Genomic DNA, 20,233 nt, shown 5'->3' with positions numbered 1-20,233 from the left:
TCAACACTACTTCATTGGTATTGAAGCTGATATGACAAATTTTCCTCACTCTATACGTGTCACACATCATAATTACACTTTAAATCTTCTTACTAGATCAAAAATGTAGACCGCAAGTCTATCAACATACCAGTCACCACTGAGAAAAGATTATCAATTCTTGAAGGCACTCCACTCATAGATACTTTGTAGTGTAGAAGTCTTGTTGGAGCATTGCAGTATCTTACCTTAACCAGGTCTGACATCAACTTTGCAGTGAACTATGTGTATAAGTTCATGCATGCACCAACAGTCTCATCTTCTTCTTACTAACTGCATTCTAAGGTACTTCAAAAGGAACTATAGATGCTGATATTACTATATCTACAGAAGATATCACTTCTATCAGTGTCTATTCAGACTTTGACTGGGTTGGGTGTCCTGATACTAGGCGTTCTACATCCTAACTTAGTGTTTTCTTAGGTAATTCTTTGATACGCTGGTCATCTAAGAAACAACCAACAGTCTCCAAGTCATCTATAGAAGCTGAGTACAAGGAAGTCACTTTGATGACTTAAGAAGTTACGGGGTTCTCTCAACTTATTGAAGAATTGGAAATTTCTCTTATAAGACCATTTAAGCTTTACTATGACAACCTTAGAGATACATTTCTAGTTTCCAACTCAGATTTTCATGCAAGGATTAAGACTAAGTACTATGGGCTAGATTTAGCTGCTAGATTAGGAGTTAAGTGTTGCAGTTCAAAAAAAATGTTGTTTATTTGTTAACACTAGTTCTCTCTCCTAGCATGTGCTCGCAGGTGAATTAACAGCGATATTGAAGCGCTGAATGGCTCCGCGCACAAAATATCACCTTTTCGTTGAATGATTCAGCGCAAAACGAATATTCCAGGGAATCGTTGTTGAACCATTCAGCGTTGGATGCTGGCGCTGAACTATACAGCACTACCTTATGGCGCTGAACTATACAACGCTTGACCTTTTTTCTCTATTTTTTTCCTACACCTCCTTTACATTAGCAACGGTTACTTTTTTCAAATTTTGAGTTTTTAAATGTTTCCTTTATTTCCTACACATATTTTACACCACCAATGGCTATGTTTTCAAATTTTGAATTTTGAAACGTTTGAAATTCTTTAATTGCATTGCAGAACAAGGTTACAGTGTTTTCTAATAAATTAAAAAAATACATTAAAATTAAAATTCTACTTCTAGAAATTAAAAACGTACATTGAATTTAAAATTCTACTTCTAAAAATTAAAAAAGAACATTGAAATTAAAATTCTACTTTTAATTAAAACTTGAAAATGAACTTCTAAATAACTTAGGGGAGAGGTGGTAATCCATGACGGACCAAAATCTCATTCTTCCATAATTTGTAGAGGGGTTTCTCCCAATCCTCAACTTCATTCATGTTTTGGCGTAGTATGTTCAAGTAGGCTTCTCTTTGTTGTGTTTGTGCCAAGATTGTAAAGTTTTCCATGTGTTTCTTAAGGTACCCTTCCTGTGTTTCATACTTGGAAAACCTTTGTTCTTGCGATGTCATCCGATCTCTCTAATGCTTTAGTCTCACGAGCCCTTCATTTTAAAGCATCTCTCCTCGCACCGCTAACATCATCCGTTTGTTCGAAATAACGTCTTGTACGAGATATGTCCGAGGAACCATGAGTAGATGATGAACTACCAAATGTTTTCATATCCACCAAATCTTCATACATAGTTACTGGAGCGGAAATACTAGTTGTATTGTCGTGAATAGGTTGATTATCTTGAGCAGGTTGAGTCCCTCCATCATCATTATTCACCGTTGGATTTTAATCCTGTTGATAAGTCTTTAGGATCTAGAACACCGATTCATGCTTCCAAAGGCTCTTAATTTCTGCTTCATAATTTTTTTTCCCATGATAGTACTAGAGAAAGAAAAAAAAATGTATTAAAGAAAGAAAGAAAGTAAGAAAGAAAAAAAAATGAAAAAAAAAATATAAATTTTTTAAAAAGTACCTACATAATCTTGGATGGTCATTCCCGTAGGTTTGTTTCGGAAATAAGGTCTAACGTGTGAAATATATCTTCTCACTTTGGATCTCAATGTGTTACACCTTGATTGCAATGCTTTTTTGTCCCTCTCTTTACCTTGAGGATATCTTTTAATGAACTCTTCCATAATCTTCCCCCAAAATACCAGTTTTTTTTTATCTTTTCCATTAATCGGATCGTTGCTTGCTATAACTCAACCCAAAATTAGTGCCGCATCCTGTTTCGTACAAAAGTGTGTCATATTTTGTATGAACAAAATAGGTGAAGAAGAAGAAAAAAATCAATGAATAAGAGAATCAATTGATTTTGGTGTGAGGGATGAAGGAGAAGTAGTTCTCTTCTAGGTACATTAATTATATATCCCTAGTTTTCACACCCAACAAATATAACCTTATACAACAATAAAAACACCGCTACCATTTTAAAACCATATCCATTTAAAAATAGATTACTTTAATACCCTCATACATATGATTTTTTTTTCCTAAATACAACAAATTTGTTTCTCTACCACTTCACCGCCGCCACCACCAATATTGCACCACCAACACTTATATTGTACCACCACTCCACCACCACCGCCATCACCACCACCGCCTCCGTCACCACCATCGCTGCCGTCACCACCACCATCGTCGCTCCTGCAAGTGGTATCAACAACAGTAGTCGATCCCCAAACAAAAATTAGAAAAGAAAAATAAAAATAATATGGTGTCAACAACCGAAGTTGATCCATAAAAAAATTCATAAAAGTAAAAAAATAAAATATATGGGGTCAACAACCAAAGTTGATCTCCAAAACAAAAATCAAAAAATAAATAAAACGGTGTCAACAATTGAAGTTGATCCAGAAAATTAAAAATTCAGAAAATGTTCAAATTATATATGGGTCAACAACCAAAGTTGATCCCAAGATCTGGTGTCAACAACCAAGGTTTACACCAAAATCTAGTGTTAACAACCCAAGTTGATACCAAAATTAAAAATGTAGAAAATATTCAGATTATGTATGGCGTCAACAACCAAAGTTGATCCAAAATATGGTTTCAACAACCAATGTTGCCCCCAAAATATGGTGTGAACAACCAAAAATTGACCCAAAAAATTCATGTATTAAAATTAGTGAACTTGACGTGAATCGAACACGCATCTTCTGACATGGAATCAGTTGTTCTTCCATTGTACCACAAAATTATTTCAATTCCACACCATCAAAGGAAAATGAAATTACAATAAACGCATCAAGAGAGTGTGTACCTGAAAGAATATAGAAGAGAATCCAACCAACATAGTAGCTAGCACCTACAGTGTTAGTGCACTTGTATGCTATAAAAAGTTGGACAACTTTGCTGCATATGCCATTACTAAGATCCCCAAAAGAGGCAGCCACATGAACTTATACTTTCTCCCGAGAACATTAAAAGTACCCGACATGTTAGTTTCATTCATTACTACTGTTGCATGCCACAAATCAAGAAAAAAACAAAGATATGAGACATGGTACAGGGTGCCTGATTTAAGAAATTCCAAATCAAATTCAACTGTTGTATAAAAACTTGTTATGTAGTGAGAATTAAGAGGTTTGTAAAATGGAGGTAAGTTTGATATCAACAGCAAATAAGAGAGAAACAAAATAAAGAAATATCACTTTCTTAATACAAGATACCAACTCAAACAAATTGAAACATGCATTTTCTTTTTGCAATTACAGCAGGGTATGCATAACAAGACTAAAAAAAACAACCTTTTATCTTTAGGAAGATATCACCACCACCACCAACAATCCACAACCAAAACCACCATCCACCGATATTTCCATCACCAATTTTTCATTTGAACCTCACCACCGCCAATAACAATTACACAGATTATCCCTAACCACCACCACAACACCAATCAGAACCAATTTTATTTTCTTTATCTAAACACAGCCAACATTCCAACCTTTTTATCACGAAGTTCATCATTTCAGTAAGGATCACCACGATCTCCATCATTAATTTTTTCGTTTTAGCCTATTTCCATCTACATCACCATTTGTTAAAAATACGATACAACTACCATCAACATGAGAATCGCAGTAGACAAAATCTACCTAATGTAAACCTAAATCCCAAAAAAAAAAAAAAAAAAAAAAAATATACCTTCTCCATCGCCGTCGCCACCATAACAACCAACATCCTCATCATCATTACTTCCCTCTTCAATAATTCGAGTGAGTTTAACCCTAAAAATATTAGAAAAAAAAACCCAAAGATCAGATCTAGAACTCTTTGAATCTAATATTAAAAGTTCAATATTTAAAATAAAGATAAGAAGAAGAAGAAGAAGAAGGTCGCATTTGTTGATGGTAGTTACCGACTGATTCCTGAATCAGTCGTCGGTGGCTAAGTTGGTGGTAGTTGCATAGGGGGTGATGGAGATGGTTGAAGGAAGAAAAGGGAAACAAAGAAAAAGTTAGCTTTGAAATTAAAAATGAAATAAGTGATATATCGATTCTTGACTGATGTAAGAGGGTATTTGTGGAATTATCAGCAAGTGGATTTTTTTTCTAAAACACAGAGGGGTATTATTATTGTGGTTAAGGGAAGTTATGAAGGCCGAACAGAAGTAGGGCTATTTATACAATTTCCACTTCTCTATTTATAGGGTTGCCTGGAAATATAGCTGTTGATATTTCTAACGTCCACTAAATCAGAACCGTTTCTAACGGTCATTTTTGATCTGACGGCTGAGACAACAAGGCGCGGAATGGTTCAGCGCCAGGCGCTGAACAGTACAACGTTTAGCTTTCCAGCCGTTGAACATAACTACTATTTTCTAATCCTACGACTGTGAAGAAAAACGTTGTTTGGTTCAGCGTTGAACGCTGTTTGGTTCAGCGCTTTTCTAACGGCTAGTAGTCCGATCAGTTTTTCTTCCTCTATATAAACTCAAGCCATGAACTCAACATCCCCACCCCAAACTTGTGAAGTTTCATTCTTTTCTTCTCCTCATACGTTCTCAATTCAAGTATGGCCGGATTTGTTTGTGTGAAGTTTTCAATAGCCGAAGACAATGATTCAGTGAGAAGTTTTTGCAAAATTGGCGACACAAATCAATTAGACAATTCTCAAACACGCAACAATTTTTGGGAACAAGTTGAGAAAGAATTTGTGAGAATCAATGGTAATGCTAATGGAAGAAGTCGAAAAAGCCTTGAGTGTCGGTGTAAACCATCAAGCGTTTGTGCAAGGTGTTTGCAAGATACTTGAGGGAATCAAATGGTGATCTTGGAGGTGCTACCGGTGTATACGAAGAAAAGGAAGGAAAGACGTTCATTCATATCACCGCTTTGAGATATTTGGTGGAGCTCGACCTTGAGTATATGCATGAAGAAGTATTATGAAGTTCAAGTTAAAAATATGTAATATCATTGTAAATGTACTTAAATGAAAAAAAAAAGTATTATGGAGTTATTAAGTTGTCTACTTAATTAATGAAAACGTACTTAAATGAAAAAAAGAGTATTTGTTAAATAAAGTGGTGAATATGAAATATACTCTCCATTCTCATAAAATTATCCATCTCCTTCATAGCTGTATTGATCTCCATCTCCTTCATAGTCGTATAGATATCCATCGGTATCCACATCGGTTGTGCCCTCATGAGATTCCGGAAAGGCATCATCCATCACCATGTTTGGAATATCACCATCTCTCAAACCTTCTCCATGTCGGTTCCAAATGTGTGTAGTGAGTTCCAAGCGAAGTTCCGACCAAAGTGTAGGGTTGTAAAACACATGGGAAGCTAGCCTTATGTTTTCTTGAATTGGCGGTTGAGGTTCATCTCCCGTGATACTCCCCCACTCCTTCTCATTGCGATATTCCATCTCCACGCACAGAAGGTAATGAAGAAGAACAAGATATGCCAGATGAGGAACATGAAGTTGTAGATCTTCGCTATGACTCATTCCATACGGCTTCACGAACTCCAAGCTCAAATGAATGTTGTCGTGACATATACTTGGAGCAATCCTCCTACAAGTATAAAGTAGAGATATTTATTTAAATATTCAAGAAACTTAAAATGAAAATGCAAACAAATGTAAATGTACTTACCAATGTCCAACCCAACTGGGAAAATTCATACGTGCTAGGTATTTCTGAAACTAGTATTCGTTGTTCTACGCCGGCTTCATTGCAAAATGGTCAATTTCCGGCTGCTATGGCAGGGGATCATTATATGTGCCATAAGTATATGTCTGCCACATCATGTGAGGAGTCGGATAAATAGAAAACAAACGGCGAGGAACAACTGAGCTACCCAATGTTATCTGATCGACGTCCAACACTCTTCTTCTTATACCAAGTGTTATATTGATCCTCAGTTACTGCATAATAGTCGAAGACTACAACTATATTCCTTATTTCCACAACTGATAGCAAATTTGGAGGATTTGCTGGGACTACAATCTCATCTTCTATCGGCCTCTGGAATCCCTCAGCCAAGTAACAACTAACTCTTGTTTTTTTATCCGGGTCAAAAAACACAACTCTCACTCTGGATACTTGTAGTGCATACTCATATTGGTCTCCCACAGCATACTCACTATCTAACCATGGTTTCCAAATACATGATGCACTTGTTCTAGTGTCACTCTGTATTCTTACGCTTGTGACTGAGTGTTTCCTAGTATCCTTTTCGCCTCCTTTATGTCCCCTCTTCCTTGAGATAATGTTAGGCCTCTTGAAGAGACTAATCTTTGGGAAAACATCATAATGATATCCCTCTATCTGACAAAACAAGGGCAGCATGTTGTGGAAGTAATAATAGTACCAATACTTAACTACCATAACCATGCCAGATATATCTTTACCGTTGGTTGACCAATCGTTAAGAAATTTATAGGTATTACCTAACGAAGCTATACCCCAATCATATTTCCAAACTCTATTTAAATCGACCAACAATAAAACACAACGCATATCTACTCTTCCACTAGAATCCGCAAGAAGAAAATGACCAGTACACCACATATAGAATGCTCGTGCCAATGTCTCTGCAGATGCTAGATTATCCTGGTATTTTCTTCTTATCATGTAGTTTCTCAAGATAGCTAAGGATAATGAATTTTTCTTAGGTCCCAAGAAACCGAGTTATTTTTGATATCCAAAAAATACAATTCATCCAGATCAGGATATGTTAGATCACCCAACTGCGGCATAACTACTAGTCGTTTACTACGGTCACCAGTGGGAATTCCCGTTAACATGTACCAATCTACAGGAAGGAGGCCAACTTCAAACTCCTGGAAATGAAAGCTCTTGGTTTTTTCTCACCATCTCTCTGCTATGGCTTCAACTAAGCTTCTATCCTCATTGGAAAAATCAAACTCGAACACGGAAGAAAAGCCACAATTCTCAAAATATTGTTGTGCTATCGGATTATTGTGCACTACAATTTTATAAAACACTTCAATCTCTTTCAAACTACTTCCAAAGCTTACTTTGCGAAGATCTATCGTATTTTTGCATACATGTTTTTCAATAGTCTTTGACGATACTATATCTAAACGATCTAGCAATTCATCCATACTCATACTACAATCAATAACAAACATGAAAAAAATATCAATTATCATTCATATTCATCGCAACTAATCAAAAACATCCATATTCATTTTCATACATGTTGTTCATCACAAATAATCATACAAATTTACCTACAAACTAATCATACAAATTATCATTTATTTTCATCACAACTAATCAAAATTTCATTTTTTTTTCATCACAAATAATCAAACTAAACCCCGAAAAATCTAAAAATTAATTTCAATCACATATCATCCAAATCGTGTAAACATATCATCTAAATCATGCATTGTAACAACTATCAATAATCAATTTCATCAAATTTTCATCATAGTCAAAAATCAAAAAAGAAAAAAAAACCTAAAGTTTAAAATCCTTACCTCAACCAATTTCGTGGACGGAATTGAATAAAACTACTATCAAACAATCAAGAATACGATGGAGAACAAACCCACAGAAAACCCGATTTTCTGAAAAAATGAAACGGGAAGAACTGAGGGAAATGGCGTTCTTCTGTGAAGAAAACCCGATTTTCTGAGCATTGAATGGTTCAACGTAGTCAATCCGGTTGACTGGGTCAGAAGCTGAATGATTCAGCGTAAAGAAGATATTTGTTTTGCGCTGAATTATTCAGCGCCCAACGTTGTTTTATTCAGCGACTCGCTGCTAGATTAGCAATACCATATGACTTAGGAAGTTGTGCAGGCTGACGTAGACTGCTAATCTAGCTGCTAGATTAGCACACTATAAGCATATTGAAATTAACTATCACTCGGAGAATTGCTTGAAGTTACATTTGTTCCTTCCTCTGAGCAATTGGCTGACATTCTTACAAAGCCGTTAACTGTTTCACATTTCTCTGATTAAAGGCTCAAATTGATGCAGTACCCTGCTTCAGTTTGAGAGGAAGTGTTAGAGTATCTCACTTTTACCTTTTGGTCTTTAGGTTTATCTGTTAGACTTTTAAATTTACTGTTTTATCTTTTATCATGTAACTTGTCTTTCACACTATCTCCTCTATTTAAGTTTCTCATGTGGCTCTTGTAAGTCTCTCATGTGGCTCTTGTAAGTTTATTGACGGTAATCTTTAATGAAGTACTTTTCTCTTACATCAAATTTCCAACAAGGTGGTGATAAAAAAAAATCTGCCATGTTGAGAAAAAATTTGTTGTCGGCGATGTGTGTTGGCATCAAGAATTTCATGTGAAAAAACACATGCTTCCGCAGAATTTTTTCGAGCTAATTTGGTTTGGCTTGACAAAGTGTGGCATAGAATCATGACATGATCACCCCCGAAATTTAATTTTAATCAACATTTTAAAGAAATGAAACCTAAACGGACAACTGAAAGGTTCATGAAAACCTTAAACCCTGAGTTGAGTTTGAAGACCAAAGAAGAAGAAAATGGATTCTTTTCATCTATATTCCCAAGAACACAGGAATCAGAATGGGGGCTTTTGATCTTCCTTTCAGTATCCTAGAGACGCTCTGGGATTTGGGCGAGGAGTTGAGATAAATGGAGCTCATTTTAGAGAGTGAAAAACCATTAATGGAGAAATGAATAAACCATTAGATGATTCAAAAGATTGAAATGTGATCATGGTGTTTAAGAAAACGAACACCTCTTAACCAATTCAGTCCATTTTTTTCCCATTTAATTTTCAGATGAACAAACAACTAATTTCAACCCATGCTTCAAAAAAAAAAAAATGAAGATTCAGATGTCCAGACACAGGTCCAAGAAAGTAGTAAAGGTAGTGCTTTGGAATCACTAAACTTGTCCTTCGCTAGCTTCTCTCCCTCCATTGTTCGTCACCATTACTAGCAATATCAACCGTCTCTCAATCATCTGCACCTTCACCCCATCCGACTATGACGACTTTTCTTTCTTCTTCGCTATCACCTTTTCTTTCTTCAGCATACTCAACCTTAAATAGAAAGAAAAGAAGAAAAAAAACATTCAAAATGAAGTCTTCTTTTTTCCACAAATTAAGGATCAAAAGCAACCTAAGCAAATATGAAACCGAGACAGTAGAAAAAGAGAGTGCAAGGAATATCGAGGATAAGTTTTAATTAGATGACCGCTGCCACTGTGGGGTTTGACTAAGAAATGCACCTAATCATCAACTGTCATTCACAGACCCAAGTTCTACAAGCATCCATAAGACCATTTAGAAGTCCATAATTTGTTTATTTTGGATCTTAAACCTTATTTCTACTACTGATCGTAATTAAAGATTTTAATGACAATACTGGAGGGAATTTAGTTAATGTTCCTGAAAAGTCTTCAAGGAGCTTTCGAGATGGTACTAACTGTGAGAATTTATTGGAGAAGGATTAGAGATGTACCTTTGAACAGCTGAAGAATTGTCCTTCACTAGCTTCTTCTCCTTGGTTTTCTCATGTGAAAACTTCATACCAGAATGGGTTGGACATAACATCCGATGACCTTCCTACCACCAGACAGAGTCAAAGAAAATAAGATAGCTTCATGCCTAGGAGAAACAATAGACGAGGAGTTTAATTACTTTACACAAGGAAAAAATTCAATATAAAGCTGCATGCTTAAAGCTGTAGCTTACATCATCCCACCGGCAATCAGAAGTACCCAATGCACAAGGAGCGTGATATGTATTCTTGCAGGAGCGTTTAAAGCATCCAAGAGCTGCACCCTTTAACCCGCAGCAGCTACATTTAAGCTTAGAACTCCTAGCCAGTTCCTTCTCCAAGTTCATAACAATCTCACCAGCATAATAAACTCTAGGCGCCCTACAATATCGGCAAATACGATTGAATAACCAACTAGGGTTGAAAGATGAAATTTAAAAAATAAAACAAAATAAAAACAAGAACATAAAAACTTACAACTCTATGCATTTTTGGTGAACATGTACCACATTTGGTCCAGATGCCTCATCCTCTTCTACTTCTTTTCTATTGGCAAAATGCAAAATGGATCCAGAATTCTGAACGTGCGCGCCCGTATAGAAAGTCAGAAACATGGAAAGTGAATTAGTAAAAGAGAGAATCAGTACTTAAGGAATGAAAAGAAACCTTTTTTCTCAATTGACAAGGCAGAGATGAACATTGAGGTTAACAGCTTCCTATGTCAAATTCACCTCAATGTCAGCCACACAAAAAAAATAACACGTACCGTTGATACTTTAGAGGTTTGGCAAAATGCACAGATAAAAGCTGAATCCCTCTCAATGGATTCCGGTACCACCTCCTGAATCAGAAATGCAACAGTACATTTATACTTTGTATATACATCGAGGCTAATTTGGATCATATTTATTGTGGTTTAGGAACAAACAAGCTACCAACCTCAATAGAGTCATGTGCTGAAATTGAACATTCAATGATGCAAGCATCATTCACGGTATACCCATTTCTAGGATCTTTAAGTTCCTTTAACTGTATGAAGTCATCAAAACCCCAATCACTTTCATCCTCGGTGAACCCGAAAATCTGGTCTTCTGTATCTATATATATACAAATACACAATGGCAACAATTTAGAACCTTTAGAAGTTATCCATTTTAAATCTGTAGTGTATATACACAATGCTAGATACCTTTTCTCAATGTGTTATAGTTATAGGTTTGATCAACAATGGCCAAACTGAATTTCACACATCGTGAATTCTTACATTCAATTGCAACCACGTAGACTGATAAGTAACCATTGACCTCGCATCCCCTACGAAATGCCAGCAATCGCCTAATACAAATATAGCAACTTTTGAGTATTGATTAAAGCAGAAGCTGTTTTGACTGAGTATTGATTAAAGCAGAAACTGTAAGATAGAAATAGTCCTAGTACAGAAAAGGGGTTGATCAATATACCATTTATCAGGACCTATACTGAAAATAGGAGAGAAATGATCATCCTCGTTCAGTTTGGAAACATTTTCGATCCTCCATATATATCTGGAAGTCCAGGGGACGTCATCTTCGTTAACTGCATGTTGATTTTGAACTGCAAGAAGCAATGAAGAAATAACTAAAACAATTTAAATAGCATCCTGTTCAATCCTCCTTGTGAATTTTGAAAATAATTGAAAATTTACTAAAAGAATTACTTTAGAGAGTAACTAATTCCCAAAAAAAAGAAATCAAAAAAATTACCACTTTCCATTTGGAATAAAAAATCCCAGTAACAACTTGAGGAGACTGAAAGCTGTTCCTGCAACTTCAAATTCAGTGAATGAATAAAGAATCACAGATTTTACTAATCAATCAGAAACCTCATGATTGCAAAAATTGCTGCAAGCACAATGGATGGACAATAAAGAGTAAAAAAAATTCATTATATCAAACGATAAGAATTTGCATTACTAGCAGAAATGTTTATTCCAAAGAAATGCGGAGTCTTTGACGAAGACCCAATAAACTACTGCTACTAGTACCATCAATAAACCCTAGTTTTAACATCACAATTAGCATCAAATTCATCTCTTTTCATCTTCATATAAACTAAATCAGTGTAATTTTCTGGAGGTTCTAATCAAGGTATTTCAATTCTATACTCTTGCATGTTTGATATCAGAAAAATCAAGGAGGGGAAATGGCAAAGGAAAAAAGAAGGAAGAAAAATAGAAACTCTGATGGAGTCTTATATTTGATTGATGAATCAAAAGGAGATTTTGAAATGATCATCGCGGCTTTTAGGATCGAAAACTAAATAAACATTGGTGATTGATGTAGGTCGGTCAATTGTTTTTCCCGAGTATAGATGTTATTGCTGTCCATATGTCCATATAATAATGGAGTGGCAGAACCACAAAATGAATGTTGGGTGGGTTAAAAACAAATCCGCTTGACTTGGACTCGCTTAAACCTATTTTTATGCTTGATTTTTTTAACCAAACACCACAAAATGGAAGTTTCTTTTAGACTACATACATCCGCCCCCTGGAATAATGGTTTTCTCGGTGAGGAAAACTGGTCCATCTATTATGGGAATATCGGGACAAAACCTAAGAGACGGGTTATCTCAGTGTTTGAGTAATATGTCGTGGAGGAATCTGCAACCCAGCAAAGTTTCCACGATTTATAAAAGGATACCAATATTATTTGGGGCTGATACCAATTCATATAGGACAAATACATATAAACAGATCCTGACCATCCGATCGCTGAATTGGTATCACCCCCGCTAATAGTGGTATCCCCCTTTATAAATCATGAAAGTTTCCATCGGGGAGAGTTAATTTTTGAATTTCGACGTGTTTTATTATTTTTTCTTCATCAAAGTTTTTGTCTTCTTGGAGTTTTTTCTTGTCAAAATTTTAACGAGGTAACTTGTGCATAACTACTTTTTAGCATTGTATTCTTATTCCTTTATTTGGCATTTTTCCTTCGGGTTTTCCCTATAAAGGTTCTAGCGAGGCAAACATAGAAAATAGTGGATATCCAAAGGGGAGTATTATAGAGTTAGTGGATATATGGCTATCCACTTGTGGCTATTTACTAAAAGCATCATATGTTGATACACTAACTCACCTTATTAAAAGACTGGTTCTAGACAATTATAGCTCAAATAATAATAAAATATTGATTATCATTCTTTACCAAGGTAGATTTTTTAAAGCAATGATTGTAAATCGAAAGCATGATACATCAAAACACTTAAGCATGATCCATCAATTTAAATCACCACACTATTCAATAAAAATAATAAAACGATTAATAATTAATGCAAAAAGTCGTAAAAAAATTAAATATAATTACCACATGCATGAAATATGGATTTCTCCGTCATTCCAATGTTGGGGTTTATCTTATCATGTTGGAAACACGCTAATTTTTTTTCCATTGCTCAATAAGTGTTTACAAAGGTGAAAAGAATCAAAAAGAATAAAACAGCAGTTGCAGAAAGTCTTTCTCAGCGAATCTGTTGTTAGTCGTTGAAAGTATAATGTAGTCGCAGAAGGTCTTTTGCAAGCAAAGTAGTTACTGTAGAATTATGACAGTTCCCTGCTACAGTCTTTTCTTAAGAACGACACTTCTGTTGTGTCGTTTGCAACTATTATCCTTCTTCTTCTTCCTGCTTGTGCAATTCTTCTCTGCAGCGATTATTTCTTCTCTGCAACTACCCCTAACCTTCAATTACTTCTATGATCTCTGTTTTTTTTTTGTTTTTTTTTTTTGATCGGCAAAGAAAGATTTATTGATAAAAAAAAGAGAGTTCAAAAGAATTGAACCACCCTACAAGAGAAACAAAACATAGATCCAGTAACAGGATACTAGATCATTAAGACTAAGAAAATCGAAAAACTGACTAGGGACAATTAACCATAGTCGATTGATAGTCTACATTTTCAAAATCCTTAATCACCAAAGACCAAGTGAACAAGTAGTATTTAGCTTTCGCGAAAACAGTGGTTATAGTGTTATCTTTACCCTTGAAAACTCGAGAATTCCTCTCTTTCCAAATGGTTCACATGATAACAGATGGAAGAAAGTTCCAAATGGTGATGCTTGCCTTATCACGGAAATGCAGTTGACAGGAGTGAAGAGTTGAAACTATATCATTAGGTATCGTGTAAGCCCAGTTGAGTTTTTCATGAAAAAGAGCCCAAAGTTGATGTGCAAAAGAACAGTGCAACAGAAGATGGTTGGCTGATTCATTCTCTTGGCAGAGTGTTAGAATATGGGCATCCAACTCAAAACCAATTGGTGATGAGTGGAGTGGCCCTAAGAAATTATAAACCGCGCGCAGGACTAATAATAATCTCAACACTTCCCCTCATGTGTAGCCTCATTTGGTCTAAAACGTGGACAATAAATCGGGTAATGCAGAGTAAAGGTGCGGTCAAATGACTCGACACAAATAACCTGCTCTTATACCATGTTAGAATATGGGCATCCAACTCAAAACCAATTGGCGATGAGTGGAGTCGCCCTAAGGAAATATAAACCGTATAAGCTTAGATAACCCAGATAATGTGGGACTAATAATAATCTCAACACAGAAAATGCAGGTTAAAGGAACATCCATACCTCTTCTATGCAGCAGATCTCTGGTAGGAATATCTCCCAACACCTTTATATATCCTACAGGCTCTAAAATAACCCGGTTAAAGTCTTTTTTCATCTCTCTTTTCATTCTCCTCAAATCACGTAAACATTTCCCTATTTTTCTATCTTTACGCGTCAACCTAGTTAAACACTTCCCACACTCTGACCAAGATATATTCGAATCCCATAGGCAAGATATTTTTCCCTAAATCCGCATAGACCTTCCAGATATACCAAAAACCCGAGAATATCTATTTTACCTATGAATCGATATATATATATATGGAAACTTCCTTATTTTTCAAAACCAAATCTATTACCATTCCTGTCTTAATGCCACAAGGTAATCCAAATCAATTCCCGTGAAAAATTCTCCTTAAAAGTCGATCAATTCTTCACTAGAAAATCACGCAGAAACCCGATAATACTCTCTTCCCTTATTTCGTAGAAACTTAGTGTAATTCTTGTTTTTCTTCAAATATGATGCAACTATGAGTCTTGTTTGATCAAACCATGCCCAAACAAATCCAAAAATCCGATAGAATCTCACCTCAAAAACTTGTAGGAAAACTCAACAAACCCGAGACTTTGTTTCTTCAAATACATTTGGTCCAAGTTAGTTGAAACGAACACCTAGACATGCCCTGTTTTGTCCATTCAAGCTTAGCCCAAGAAAATTCAACGATTGAATCTCCCCAAAATCGTTCAGAAATCAAACCCTATATTATGCCCATTGATATCACTTTTTTCCCGCCAATTTTCAAAATTCAAAAGGTAAAGGAGAAGGTGTCCTTAACTAATTTTGGTCTGTCAATAGTAATTTGGTGCCCTTTATCCAAAAATGGGGTGCCAATAATAAATCCTCTGTGTGCCTTTAGTAATTTTTCTGAATGATGCAAATATAACTTTTATGGGGTGCCTCCAACGTATTCCCAATGTGCCTTTAACACATCTGCTGGGTGCCTTTAGTAATTCTTCCCCCGGGGTCCAAATACCAATTTTCAAGCCAATTTCTCCGCACATGTTTATTTCTCCAAAAATACCTACAAAATCATAAAATACCAAAATAAGTACAAAATGGATACTAACAATATATGAAATCGAGAACAAAATAAACACATAAATGCGTCTATCACAGTTCCGGCGAATGAAATATTTAGTAGCGGTAACCCATATTATCCAGAGATCAGGTTTTGTCCTAAATGATTTTCCTGACATAGTTATTACAAAGAGAGAAAATTCTTGACCACCATCATCACTTAAAAACTTCAAAAGTTATATTTTTTTCTTTCGACCAATTTTTGTAAGGTTTTGACAAGCAAACAATTTTTTTGTACTAGTTGCTCGGGTTATTTCTCGAATAATTTTAGCGACAAAGTTTTAATAAGACTAGATTCTTCTAACTGTGGTCCAAGTAAAGTATTGTGGAAGCTCAATTTTATGGATGTCCAGTGTTTCTCAATTGAGAATGTTAATACCGGAATTCTCGTTGGGTTCTACCCGTCCTAGTCTACCAAGATGACCTCACTTTTCTTAGAATAGTACGAGGGAGAGTTGTCTTTCCATTGTACATTGTCCTTCTTTATATAGACTTTCCAAAACCCCTTCCTTTTTATGACATCTTGCCATGTGTCCTAAACCTCCTTAATTACCATTAATGCCATCCCTTTTCTAATGTAACCTCATTCTTCCTTGTTAATTCCTCCTTTGTCCCTTCCACCTCATGGGTACTTCTTTGGTGGACTTGGGCCTTAGTCCCCAAGTCCCCATGTCCCATATGTGGCCTTTCCCCTCTTTGGGGCACTCTAACCTGGTTAAGGGGAATTATTTTTCATGTATCAACATTAGTCCCCTGACTATGAGGTTAGTCGTAAGATAACCTTATAGTCATACACATATGATCGAATCAGCATACGCATGTCTTTGTGTGGAGAATATCACCGGTTACTGCCTCGTGAATGGTGTCTATCTCCCATATATATATATGTACAACCGGTACCTTCTCATCATATTTCTTCTTCTTTTCTCCTTTTGTGGGCTACTCGACTTGCATGGCTGACTCTCTCCACGTACGTGCTAGTCTTAGCGCATATTCCTGCATTAACCTATGTGGTGTTCAAACATGACGAACTGAAGCGCCTGCTGCTTGTGAAGGCTGAAGTCGAAGCGCTATGGGAGCGGAGAATTGCTAATAGAAATGGCGCGAATACTAAGTTTAGAGAGGCGTCTGAAGCTTATCAAACCGAGTTAGACATGGATCCAGAGGGTCGGATGTCGTCAGAGACTCAACACGCTCTGAATGATGCCGCTACTGCACACGGCGCGGCTAATCAGTTGTATGCAGATTTCCTGGCGATGGTGGCTACAATAGACCGGGCTATTTCAGATTTTTCGCCTCTGGATTTCCAACCTAGTGATGCGGCCAGTCCTTGGTCACACTCTGGTATTAACAGCGACCACTTCACTTGTACCTCATCCTTACGTTGAGGACGAACTAGCGCGTCTGCTTGTTCTAAGGGAGGAAGCGGGAATGTTGTGGACTCTTCGTTCGTTCCACCGAGACAAAACGCGTAGAGAATATGATGAACACGAGGACACCCTTTCACTTGCCCAAGGGGTTGGGGCCGAGGACAAGATCATTCAGGCTGACGCACAAGTCAGCGACAGTCGCCTGATGGTGGAGTCTCTGGACGTAGACATTGCTCGCTGCCGTTCATTATTGGCAGACTATTTTTTTTTTAGTATATATTTATTATTATTATTTTTTTTTAGTATTTCTCGAAGTACGGCCCCATTTCAATGTTGTCCACGTGTCAGCCGTGGTTTTGTGGTCGTTGTAATCATTCATGTTTTCCTGATTCTCTATAAATATGCAACTTTAGTTTCTTTGAGCTCCAACTTGTCTGCTTCTTTCTTTTGTTATAAATGGCATATGTTCTTCATGGTTACGTACTTTCGCTGGCACCGATACCCTCGCTGGTTGACCCTCGATATAAAGAGGAGGAAATCTCAAGGCTTTTGCTAGTAAAAGCGGAGATTGAAGCGCTCAAGGCGCGGAGGGAGATTTACAGGGATGCCAAACGGGCCAAATTTTCTGATCAATGCGATACATTCCAGATGGCTGAAAGAGTTCGAGCGAAGGGGCGCGTATACGTCCAAATCCTCCGTGCATTAGACGAGACAGTTAAGACCCGCCAAGCTGTCGATCAGCTCTTTGAAGAGTCTGTTGTGATGATGGCCAGTACAGATCAAGCCATAGCTGACTGTCGTCTATCTATCTATAAGCATGCTTCCCCTCACTTGCACGGGTATACTTGAACCCTTGCAGCGGTCTCCGCGCTTGTTCGCTTCTTTGATATCCCTGGTGAACTGAGGCATTTGCTCCTTTTGAGGGGGGTGGGGGTGGGATAGATATGTTGTTGGCTTATCGGGTGGTGCATGTAGACACGATCCGTGCGATTTATCATGGTCGAGAGGAAATGCTAGCCGCTGCTCGTAAATCAAAGGTTCCCAGCGAAATAAATGAGCTCGTTGAATTGGATAATGAAGCCGATTATGCATTGGCTACTGCTATTGATCAGCGTGAGGAATCTCTCTTAATGGTGCAGTCCGTAGATGCGGACATTGCTCATTGTAGCGCGTTACTATCAGATGATGAATGAGTGACAGACGACTTATTGTCTTTTTTTTTTGTACTCGTTTATTTATTTTATGTAGTGTATTTCATTATGTCTGTCTCCCTTCTCTCCCTCTTTTTGTGAGGGTTTAATTAAGGATATGCTTATTCCATCCCTCCTTTTAACAAAGTTGCTGGGTGGAAACTTATGATAAAGCGTATTGACCCTCTCCCTCTCCGCCCTCTCGTTTTTTTAGCGGTGGTAGGGGTGGGATATGTATGTTAAATGCGCCTACTCCCCCCTTATTTTTCTCAACAGAGAACTGGGAGGACGGGATGTGTGTGGAACGAGGCTACGCCCCCTTTGTTTTTCTCAATGGGGATTGGGGGGCGGGATGTATGTTAGACGCGCCTACTCCCCGCCCCCTCCCCTTGTTTTTCTCAATCAGAGAACTGGGATGACATGATGGATGTGGAACGCGCCTACTCCCCCCTTCGTTTTTTCTCACAGGGAACTGGGAGGGGGGGGGGTGTATGTTAGACGCGCCTACTCTCCTCCTTGTTTTTTCTCAATCATAGAACTAGGAGGACGGGATGGATGTGGAACGCGCCTACTCCCCCTTCATTTTTTTCTCAACATGGAACTGGGAGGGCAGGGTGTATGTTAGACGCGCCTACTCCCCTCCTTATTTTTTCTCAATCAGAGAATTAGGAGGACGGGATGGATGTGGAACGCGCTTACTCCCCACTTTGTTTTTTCTCAACAGGGAACTGGGAGGGCGGGGGGTATGTTAGACGCGCCTACTCCCACCTTTGTTTTTATCAATCAGGAAACTGGTAGGACGGGATGTATGTTAAACGCGCCTACTTCCCCCTTGTTTTTCTCAACAGAAAACTGGGAGGGCGGGATGTATGTTATATGCGCCTACTTCCCTCCCCCCCCCCCCTTCCCTATTACATTCCTGTGTCTTTTAGTAAGTTTGCGTACCCGATCGGGTGCCATTGGTGTTCCCGCAGCCTTTAATAAATTTGTTAGTCAATCGGGTGCCATTGACATTCATGTAATTCATAGTAAATTTGTCAGCCGGTCGGGCGACATTGGCATTCCTGCGGACTTTTGTCAGTCGATCGGGCGTCATTGGCATTCCCACAACCTTTTGTCATTCGATCAGGCGTCATTAGCATTCCTGCAACCTTTAGTAAATTTTTCGGTTGATCGGGCGCCATTGGCATTCTCGCGGCCTTTTGTCAGTCGATCAGGCGCCATTGACATTCCTGCAACCTTTAGTAAATTTGTCAGCCGATCGAGCGTCGTTGACATTCCCGCGGCCTTTTGTCAGTCGATCGGGTGCCATTGGAATTCCCGCAACCTTTTGTCATTCGATCAGGCGCCATTAGCATTCCTGCAACCTTTAGTAAATTTGTCAGCCGATCGGGTGCCATTGGAATTCCCGCAGCCTTTTGTCAGTCGATCGGGCGCCATTGGCATTCCCGCAACCTTTTGTCAGACGATCAGGCGCCATTAGCATTCCTGCAACTTTTAGTAAATTTTTCGGCCGATCGGGCACCATTTGCATTCCCGCGGCTTTTTGTCAGTCGATCAGGCGCCATTGGCATTCCTGCAACCTTTAGTAAATTTATCAGCCGATCGGGCGCCATTGACATTCCCGCGGCCTTTTTTCAGTCGATCGGGCGTCGTTGGCATTCCCGCAGACAAGGGAATGCGCGAGAACATCTTAGTCGATTCATCGCTTTCTATGAACGATCAAGCATCTGATGGGAAGTTATGCCCAAGGGAGTTCCCGAAGTCGTTGTCTTAGACGCGCCTACTCCCCCCTTTGAACTTTGGTGAGGTATAATCTTTTGGGTATTGATAATCCACGATCTCAGGGGTATACGGGCTTGCCATAAAATCGTAGTTATTCTGTTTTACCACTTTGTAGTTCGTCTCGAAAAACTTGGCCATCGCTTCCTTCGTC

The 20,233-nt window shown here is 37.9% G+C and overlaps 1 protein-coding gene and 1 long non-coding RNA gene across 8 annotated transcripts; both read right to left on the bottom strand.

The window, feature by feature from the left end:
- Positions 1-2,317: 2,317 nt before the first annotated feature.
- LOC113277994 lies at positions 2,318-4,490 on the bottom strand. Its single transcript, XR_003325255.1, has 5 exons — positions 4,396-4,490; positions 4,182-4,264; positions 3,782-4,062; positions 3,295-3,491; positions 2,318-2,678 (listed from the first exon to the last, which is right to left on the bottom strand). It is a non-coding gene; the product is annotated as an uncharacterized LOC113277994 (long non-coding RNA).
- Positions 4,491-9,205: 4,715 nt separating this feature from the next.
- LOC113283242 (BRCA1-associated RING domain protein 1-like) lies at positions 9,206-12,402 on the bottom strand. 7 transcript variants are annotated; one of them, XR_003327386.1, is made up of 10 exons: positions 12,025-12,401; positions 11,744-11,801; positions 11,462-11,594; positions 11,191-11,336; positions 10,941-11,098; positions 10,768-10,842; positions 10,479-10,579; positions 10,196-10,382; positions 9,963-10,062; positions 9,206-9,541 (listed from the first exon to the last, which is right to left on the bottom strand). XR_003327386.1 is itself a non-coding variant. In XM_026532436.1 (10 exons), exons 1-10 carry the CDS (start codon positions 12,025-12,027, stop codon positions 9,484-9,486), a joined length of 948 nt encoding a protein of 315 aa, XP_026388221.1. In that variant the 5' UTR covers positions 12,028-12,400; the 3' UTR covers positions 9,206-9,483. The 7 variants fall into 7 exon arrangements, 6 of the variants coding, with proteins under 6 accessions (XP_026388221.1, XP_026388220.1, XP_026388219.1 ...); XM_026532436.1 differs by having other exon boundaries at positions 9,963-10,066; positions 11,266-11,336; positions 12,025-12,400; XM_026532435.1 differs by having other exon boundaries at positions 9,963-10,066; positions 11,744-11,807; positions 11,954-12,399.
- Positions 12,403-20,233: the final 7,831 nt, after the last annotated feature.

The sequence above is a fragment of the Papaver somniferum genome, chromosome 5, assembly GCF_003573695.1.
Source record: "Papaver somniferum cultivar HN1 chromosome 5, ASM357369v1, whole genome shotgun sequence".
In the NCBI taxonomy this organism is placed as follows: domain Eukaryota; kingdom Viridiplantae; phylum Streptophyta; class Magnoliopsida; order Ranunculales; family Papaveraceae; genus Papaver; species Papaver somniferum.
Note: the sequence above shows the minus strand (reverse complement) of the source record. Positions and strands in the feature narration are given on the sequence as shown.